Source organism: Micropterus dolomieu, linkage group LG19 (assembly GCF_021292245.1).
Source record: "Micropterus dolomieu isolate WLL.071019.BEF.003 ecotype Adirondacks linkage group LG19, ASM2129224v1, whole genome shotgun sequence".
NCBI lineage: Eukaryota > Metazoa > Chordata > Actinopteri > Centrarchiformes > Centrarchidae > Micropterus > Micropterus dolomieu.
In genome coordinates this window covers 27,115,200-27,125,222 of record NC_060168.1, presented here as the reverse complement: position 1 = coordinate 27,125,222, position 10,023 = coordinate 27,115,200, and the positions used below count along the sequence as shown (strand labels likewise).

General features: G+C 39.6%; 1 protein-coding gene across 1 annotated transcript in view; it reads right to left on the bottom strand.

The window, feature by feature from the left end:
- rxfp1 (relaxin family peptide receptor 1) overlaps positions 1–10,023 on the bottom strand; it is an 82,393-nt gene that overhangs the window by 32,806 nt on the left and 39,564 nt on the right. Inside the window, exon 3 of the mRNA XM_046031601.1 lies at positions 1,251–1,334. Within this exon, the coding sequence (XP_045887557.1) occupies positions 1,251–1,334 (84 nt within the window). The remainder of the gene's footprint in view (positions 1–1,250; positions 1,335–10,023) is intronic.

Below are 10,023 nucleotides of genomic sequence, written 5' to 3'. Positions count from 1 at the left end.
CTAAGAACAAGAATAGACTGTCGAGTTTCAGATGAAAGTTCTGTTTTTCTGGCCATTTTGAGCGTTTAATTGACCCCACAAATGTGATGCTCCAGAAACTCAATCTGCTCAAAGGAAGGTCAGTTTTGTAGCTTCTGTAACGACCTAAACTGTTTTCAGATGTGTGAACATGATTGCACAAGGGTTTTCTAATCATCAATTAGCCTTCTGAGCCAATGAGCAAACACATTGTACCATTAGAACACTGGAGTGATAGTTGCTGGAAATGGGCCTCTATACACCTATGTAGATATTGCACCAAAAACCAGACATTTGCAGCTAGAATAGTCATTTACCACATTAGCAATGTATAGAGTGTATTTCTTCAAAGTTAAGACTAGTTTAAAGTTATCTTCATTGAAAAGTACAGTGCTTTTCCTTCAAAAATAAGGACATTTCAATGTGACCCCAAACTTTTGAACGGTAGTGTATATGTTCTTATGGTTTTTATAACTTGCCATTCATCCACCATTTAAATAGCAATTTCCAAAAAAGGGAATGGAAGATGGCACTGATTGGATAAATTAATGTACGCTCAAAACACAACTAAATGCACTCAAGTCATGCACCATGCACTACAGATCATTTAAATAGGGCCCTTAATCTGCAGAAGAAAAAAATGGATTTGATAAGTAGTGAAGCTGAAATTTTGGCTTTAGCTTTGCTTTCTTAACAAGCAGAAAAGAGATGCACAAAGCCCCCTCCTGTATTGCTTTTGATGCAAAAAGTGATTGCTAGCTACTCATTCACAGTACTGAATTACTTTTATGCTGCATGACTGTACTGAACAAATACATGTTTACCCTGTTGGCTGCCATTCTTGATCTACATTCATGTCATTAAAAAATTGTGAACACCCACATCTAGAATGATTAGTATTGAAGCATTGAAGCATTAATAAATATGGTTGGTTGCATTCTGTAATTTTTGTAAAATATGTTTGTTGTGTTTTATTGCTTCTATTTGTCCATTAAGCATAAATAGAAGCAACAGTCCCCCCCCCCAGTTACGTTTAATAGAAGAATTCTGTAACACAGCAGTGATTCAGCAATGAACCGCTTTCTATGTGCTGCTTCAAAGGACAAGAAAAAACATGGCATTGTTATTTTCAACAGTGGCAAGAAAATGTTTAAATAGAAAATATATATGAAAACAAATTCACCAAAAATATCTTCAAGTATGCAGTTTAGAAACAGAAAACCAGTACTTACAGCATACATTGGACTTGGTCCCAGTGTTATAGCTGGGAATTCCAAAATACTTGTCAAGAAGATGGGGCCACCCATTATTATCTCCTGGGAAAGAAATGTGACAGACAAGGAGAGAGATAACCAACCATCATGTGTCCCTGAGAACATATTTTATTAAAGTGTCAAGTGTGTAATATTTCTGAGGATTTATTGACAGAAATGCAATATAAGATCCATAACTATGTTTTCAGTGGTGTATAAAGACCTTACATAATGAACCATTATGTTTTTATTACCTTAGAATGACCATTTTTATCTACATAACTGCAGGTCCCCCCTTCCGTGGAGGTTGCCCTGTTGCATCACCATGTTCTACAGTAGCCAGAAATGGACAAACAGCGCTACAGAGTGCGTTTCGTCGCCAGTGTTCTTCTTCTGCTTGCCTAATTCCGGCAGTGCAGACGCTGGTAGACGCCATAGACTGTGTATTAGAAGTGGACGTAGTCATCGTGACACCCGTTGGTTTGTGGACTGCCGTTCTGAACAAGAATATCCAGCTGCAGCCCGCAGACCTGACGGAAGTTGAACTTCCAAATATGGTTTGTCCCAGAAGCCACCGCGCAAGAAACGTGATGTTTATCTCAGCTCACGTACAGTACAGATCCTAATGCAAACTGTTTTATTCTTTAGAGGCCAACAACAGAACTTTAAATACACTTCTGAGAAGTTTTTTAGGCGAGAAATCAACTGTGTAGATTTCAAAAACTGGCAGTTTTACGAAAATTGACAGTGAATTGAAAATGTGTTCAAACGTTTTCGGAGTTGAGAAGCTCCGCAAGTGCCGACTATGGTGCCGACGGGTGTTATTGCTACAGTAACATTACCGGAGGCTGCACAGCAACACAATGGTCGACATGCATACAATCAATAACTTTAGGCACACACCCTGTGATGGTTAGGGTAAGAGTAATATACTCCGGGGGGCTGTCAGGAATAGCTAGCTAGCTAGCTCCAGTTAGCTCCCCCAGGCCCAGTCACACAAACCACTGCAGCCAACACAGCAGACATGTCCAGCTGAATGATAGTGTTAATGTTCGTACCGCTGTTATTCTATCATTAAATTCTCAGTAATGTTGTAAAGTTTTAATCTAAATCAAGATACATCTGGCTCGTTATGTAATGTTACAGAATATTCTTGGTTCATGAAACTTAAAATATACAACAACAGTGGTATGAATTGAAACATTGCTTTATTATTATCATTAGGCTATTATAAATAAATATTTGCAGGAATTCTAGTATTAATAATCTATATTAATAATATATAATTATAGTATAGTAAATATTAACGCATAATGGACACTGATTAATATGTTGACACTTGACACCTCTTTTTTAAGGCTCTTTTTTATATTTAACGGCTATGCGTGGGCCGAGCAGCCGAGACAAACGTCATCACGTTTTGTGCGCGGTGGCTTCTGGGACAAACCGTATATAGAAGTTCAACTTCCGTCACGTTTGTCTGCAGGCTGCAGCCTGATAGGGCGCCGCCATGTTGATTATTTGCAACCAGCGGCCCCAGCCGTGACCAAATTTGTACGAGACAGTGGAGCTAACGGCCGTGTGTGGAGCTAGCTAGCTTGCTTAGCTTGGTGCATCTGTAATTCACATTAACTGTCATTTTAACAGGGCTGACAATTTTTTTTTAAAACTAAATGTACTCACCAGAGAAAGTGACCATCTAACTCCTAATAAGCTTTTTCAACGGCGCTGGTTTACATGGTCGCCATGGTAACGACTTGTCAATTATAGATAATCCCGCCCTGAAGCATACGCTGCTTTATGGTCTATTTTCCTCTAAATGGGGCCATAATTTACTAAATGAACATCATATTGTATTGAAGATACAAAACGTCACCATCTCACATGTCCTTGCAGGAGCAAGGTGGCTGTGGGCGCCGAGTCCGGCGGCCGCATTTGCTTTTTTCCGGCTGCACAAAGTTGGAACCACACTTTCTCTCTCTCGCGGCATTTTTCTTTGCAATTGCCGCAAGACCAGTCATTGATATCAGCTCACAGTAAGCTCAAGCAGGTAGATTGTGTCCGACTTGACGGTGATGTTTTTATTCCCTGCTCCTGCGGTCGCATGCACCTCACCTTAGACTATAAAGTCAGTGAAAGTCAACCACAGTCATCTCGAATGCACCTATTATTACTATACAGTCTCTGAGAAGTTAGTCTGGTCTATTAGAAGTAAGAAGAGATGTGAAATTTGGACAAATGAAAGACTACACCTATTATTTAGCATGAGCCAACAGCGTGTGAATCTTCGTCATCAAAGAAGCGAAAACATGACAAAGCCAGACATGTGGGGATGCAGACAGTTTCCCAAATGGAAGGCTCTGATGCAGGACAAATGTTTTTTCAAAGCAGGGCTGAAATTGTCTGTTTTCTGCTGGACAATTAACTTAGTGTAACTTTTGCGATGCAAATAAAAGCTGTTGTTTGAAAGCTTTAGCTAACGTTAGAAGCTTTGCCTAAATCACCAAGAGAAGTGACGTGTTTCCCCTCTCAGTGTTGTGAAATATCTAGTTGGATTGAATTTTATTCTTCAGCGTTGTTTTGGCTTTGCTGTTGACAGAAATGTACCGCTTACATTCATGAGACAATCAGCATATTAATTGGCAATAACCCCTAATTATAGCTGGAAGCTCAGATCAGCCACCTAAACTTCACATTTAACTGCCCTGGTAGAAAAGCTATGTAGTTGGATTGTAATGTCATGTAACGTTAGTTATTTGCATGGAAGTTCAGATCAGCTAGCTGATCTTTACATTTTACTGCCCTGGTGGAAAACACTTTACTGCTAACAGTGTTATGATAACAAGACCTTGTGGACAGGAGCCTTGATCGTCACCTGCCTTAGTAAACGTCATGTATTATGTGGTTTATAATGGACTGTGGTGCAGAAACAGTGAGCTTACTTTTTCTTGTTATCTGTCAGTGGTCATACTTGCAGTTTATGAAATAGTTTTTGAGATGTGCTTTGCTTTGGTATGTTAGTCCAGATGACCCAACCCTCCCAAGACGTAACAAAAGTCATGATAACAAACAACTTATTACAGGAGTATGCCACATCATGTAGCAATTCAGTTATTGATGTTGCTGTTGTTTGATTACCAATTAACAATTACATTCACAAAATCATATGGTTTTACTGAAGAATTAAGTAAATAATGATAAATGTCTTATATACAATACGTTGTATGTATATAAGACATACAGGAAAGACATTTTTAAAATTAATAAAAAACAAATCTACAACTCTTGTTTAAATGTTAGGCTTTTAAGGTGGAGCTCAAGTGCAGATTCATGCCAAAACAAGTAACAAAACGTTTCACATAACATCTGCTGCGCCACACCAACTCCCTTGGCAGAAGAAAATACCTTTGGAGGCACAAAATTACGATGGAGTATTAGGGTCACATTGAGGAGAAAAAAAAGAGAGATTATGAGAATAAAGTTGAAATATTATGAGAATAAAGTAGTATTACGAGAATAAGTTGTTATGAGTTAAGGATTCTGGTCTTGTTTTGCTTCCATGTCTGGTGTTCTATTGCTTTGCCCATGTCGGCTCTTTGTTTTGTTGATCCTGTTTAAGTCTGGTTTTGGTTCTCTGTTTCTCTGTGTAGTCTTGTTATTTTATCTCTTGGTCTAGTTTACTTAGTATCTGTTTTGTGACATATCTTAGATCCCTGTTTTGTGCCTTAGTTCATGTCTTAGTATTTGCTTCTAGTTCTGTGTTCTCGTTTAGATTCTTGTCTGGTATTTTGTATCATGTGTCTGTGTTGGTTGTTATTTTGCCCCATGTCTGCCTGTCAAGTGTTCCGTCTGTTCCCCCAGTTATCTGCCTGTCTGTGTCTCGTCAGCCTCATGTCCCTCACCTGTGTGTCTCCTCCTAGCTCGTTAAACCTGTGTATACATTCTTGCTTGTTTCCCTCAGTCTTTGTCCGGTCATTGTAGTGTGTAGACGCTCTGTCTCGCGTTGTATCGTTTTGCCTGCCCTGCTCGTCGTGTCACCTTGTTTCTGTGACTTTGGATTTCTGTTTGGATTACCTTGGTTTTTGGACTCTGTTCATCAGCCACTCTGCCAGTAAGTGTGCTTGCCCTTTGTTGTTGTAAATAAACCTTTCGGATCTGAACCTGCTTTGTGTCCTGCGCTTGAATTATGACAAGTGTTGACCTATCTGCCACACATCTCCCCCCCTTCCCCATTTTTCTGTGTCCGCTCCGACACATGTAGCATGCACGTAACTCAGAAGAGAGCTCGCAGTCCGGTGGAGCAGATGATAGTAAGGTAAAGGAGAAAGAAAGCCACATGTATAATAATGGCTTTTGTGGCGCTTTTACGTTCACTGCTGCTCAGTCTACAGCAGAACTGTGACAACAGCTGCTCTAGAGTGATGTCAAATTCGCATCAATTCCAACCTGAGGTCGCATTTCAAAAGATCCGATCTGAATCGGATTTGAACCACATATGAAAATGGCCCAAATTTGAACTGGGAAAGATCAGATTCCATGTGACTTGGCCTGTTCACACTGTCATAAAAAGATCAGATCTGAGTCGCATATGGGCAAAAAAACTGGATTTGGGTCACATGGCCTGCAGTCTGAACGTAGCCATTCTCTCCTGCAGTGCTGCCAGGGTGCGTGCGCCAAATTTGACATCCAGACTTTTGTCAAACGAGAATATAAAAGTTGAATCTGTCACAGGGCAGCCACAGTCCCCAGACCTGTAGATCATCAGCCTTCCGCCTGTTTTTAACCCTATGGTATGATCTCTGTCACCACACACGACTGGTTGCATGCACACACACACATCAACACAGCGTTAAGTCAGTGTGTGAGTGTGCGTGGCCGGCCAGTGTGGAAATCAATGCACAGGAGAAAGAGAGAAAGAGACAAGGCAGAGTTGAGGTGGAGAAAAGGCAGGGGGAAAGTGCTCTTAAATGCCGTAAAATTACAGATATCTTCATGATTTTAGGGACATGGTGTTACTACTACTTTTAGTACGCTATATACATTAGGAAGCAACTCTATTTATGTGTTTATCTTAACAGACTACACGTTTTCAAAAAAAAGGAGCAGTACACACAACCTTATGAGAGCTAATGATAATAGTACATTTTAGCACGCCAATTTAAGCATGCCATTGTCAACTATAATCATATAAAACGTAATTTTCCAACAACAGAAATGTGGCTAGTGAAAATGCTGCATGGCTAGTAACTTTGGAATAGCTTTGCAGTGGCATACAATTAGAGGCTGACAAGATCCATTTTCAATTAGTTCCTCCATTGTTGTTTTGAAGTTTTGAGCGGCAGCAAATACTCTTAGCTTGAAACATGTTTCGAGTTTTTGGCAGAAAAAATTATCTTAAAGAAAAAATTACTTAAATGTTTATTGAGTAATTGACTTAAACAATTACTTTCTTCAACATGTCAGACCCTGCAGAGAAATAACAATTTCAGATTTGAGGTGTGCTACTCCTGGGACAGTAAGGAATAGACTCCACTTCCACTTCAATCCCTGTGAGGCCTTGATGCAGCGTTTGAGGTGGTCAGCCCAAACTCCTGTAAAAACCCTTTATCCTGCTCTGGCAGACTCACTCACCACACATCAGGGTCCAGATTCCAGAAAGGAAGACTCCTCACAAGTGTTTTGCGAACTATCCATCAACTTTTTTAAAAACCTGGTGCTTTCCGGTAACTTGCAACTTCAGCCAGAAATTAATCCTTAAATCATCTTTATGAACCATAAATCCATAGGCTCTGCAATTCTATCACATATATCACTATAATGGAAATGAATGTGTGAGAAACATAAATTAACTTTTTTGGTGTTTTTAAAAAACCTGAAAACTACCATATCGCAGACTATTAAAGGAAAAGAGTAGGTTTTCTCAAGTAACATTACAACCACAGCAATAATGACAATAATCACACATCAAACCACTAATCAGATTCTCTTTTATGGCCTGCGAGAAGGGCCCTTTTGTATTAACAGGGTCTTAGAGAATTTGTTGGATGAACAATTCCCTAATGGAGATATGTACAATTCTTATTTCACAACAGTCATTAAAGCTGTCACATATATGAAATATAGAAATTACCCCAACAATCATGTGAAATAGGCATGAGAGTAGACCGCGTAGTAGCAGCAGAAGCTGCAGATCAGGGGTAAGCTCTCTGAATGGTAATCATGAAGCTTGTATCTGCAAAAGCTCGAACAAAGTTCCATCTAACTCCTCATGAGCTGCATGCCAAATGTGCCCACATGGTGAAGTTCACATAGTCCACATTCATTGCTGCCTTTTCCTCTAATATTACTGATAAAAAAAATGCTTTAAAGTCTGAATGTTGGCTAAATGTCCCTTTGCTTTGTAAAACTTTTGATTTACTTACTTCAAAGATTTCGTCCTTTTTTCGTGTTTCTATAATTATACCCAGCCCACATAAATGGAGGCCACATACCAATCAGGGAACCTGTTTGTGTACGTATACACCGTAGAAACATGTCAATTATATGTAGCAGTACTAAATAATTTGCTGAGGTTTATGATCAAAGCCTTGCAGTAAGAGTGCCGGAGCAGTGATATTTTGCCCTCCCTCGTTTACTGTCGATTTATGTTTAGCATTTCACAATTCAGAGGGTAGCAGTACTTCAAAGGAGGTCTCTCACTCATAGGCTGCAGTTTAGGTATGAAAATCTCACAAAGCGCAGTTGCTATGACTCCATCAGCTGTGATAAAAGCAGCTACAACAGTCAGAGCTCCTGGCACTAACTGATAAGCTTGTTTGGACATAGGACACACAAGTTTCAAACATTGAGTAAAGTGAGAGATATCAATAATAATGCCAATATTCACACTGAAAGTGAAAATTAAAAAACACAGAAACCTCATTTTCAGATACTAGGCCAATACATTATCTGTTCAAAGACACTATGTCCAAAAGTACAATACTGAATGGGAATATAGATAATGTTGCCAATGATCATGTGTTATCTCTGTAGGTCTACATGCCTTGCTGAGATGGCACTCAGTTATTTTCTAATAGTTTTCCCTGTTCTCACTTCCTATCACTCTTAGAGCCATCAACGGTTGTAAAGGACATGTTGTACATTCTTTAAAAGGAGCATGTAATTTGCGATAAGCTGCGACCTACTTGCTCTATGAAACCACAAGAATGAAATGAGAACAAGCTTGGCATTCAGGAGTGAGCAAGCTGATGGGTGATGTTATTCTGACCTTTCTTTTTCTTCCCCATATGTGCTGGTTTTTGATCATGTATTATTTTATAACACGGCTAATTGGACTCAAATATTTCCTTTTGATTGATGAAGCACTGCACCCTTTAATGATTAGTTCCTGTTTCATCTTATGATCTCCGGACCTAGTATTGATTTTCATATTCATTGGCAGTGTCATTAACAACTGTTCATTTATCTTTGCATGTTGATTATAAAAACTGCATTTATGAAAGCAATGATGGAAACTATGATAAATTTATCCTCGTGATCAATCAGATCAATTTGAGAAGTACCTATGATCCTGTTTGACATTTTACTGTGTGTCATGTAATGTGGGGAACTGGTCTTGGTCTTGTCTCGGTCTCGCCCTCCCTTGGTCTTGGTCTCGACTTGGTCTCAGCCCCTAAAAGTCTTGGTCTTGTCTTGGTCTCGATAAACCCTGGTCTTAGTCTTGACTTGGTCTCGGTTTGGGTGGTCTTGACTACAACACTAGCTGACACTAAATAAACCTTCGTGTCACGCAGGGAATGAAAGTAGCACCCTCCACCCGCGGGTAACTTGGTGGTGGTGAGTGAAATCGTCAGGCCATCCGCCGCTTTGATGGACAGTAACGCCGTTTCAACCCAAACGCACAAATCCGAAAGAGGCCCAGTTACAGCCGGTACGCTGTCTACGAGCATTGCAGGCTGCAGGGGAACTCCGGTGTTGTCGGAGAATTACTAAGCTTGTCTATGAAACACGAGAGGCAACACTTTTTAATTTAAACCTCAAATTGAGTATTTTTTGTTTGCTGGGATACAGAAAGATGGACTCCTAGGAGATTACAACTGAGATAAAGAAGTAGTTCTATCTAATATTGTGTTGGTCATATTATACACTGATTTACTGCTTGTCCGTTTTGGAATAATACAGAAGGTAAAGAGCTTAAAAATGAATCGCATATTAAATTGTAATATTGGTAAAAAAAAAATCGCAATTACATTATTTTCCAAAATTGTTCAGCCATATTCTGAAATAGTTACAGTGGGGGAAATAAGTATTTGACCCCTTGCTGATTTTGCAGGTTTGCCCACTTACAAAGAATGCAACGGTCTATAATTTTAATCAAATGTACAGTCTAACAGTGAAAGACAGAATCCCAAAGAAAATTCCAGAAAATCACATCATATGAATTTATTAAAATTGATAACCATCTGATGAGGAAAAACAAGTATTTGACCCCCTGGACAAACAGCATGTTAATATTTTGTAGAAAAGCCATTATTGGCCAGCACAGATGTCAAACGGTTTTTATAGTTGGTGACAAGGTTTGTGCACATTTCGGCAGGGATGTTGGCCCACTCCTCCCTGCAGACAGCCTCCAAATCATTCAGGTTCCGAGGTTGTCGCCTGGCAACTCGAATTTTAAGCTCCCTCCAAAGATTTTCAATTGGATTCAGGTCTGGAGACTGGCTAGGCCACTCCAGAACCTTGATGTGCTTCT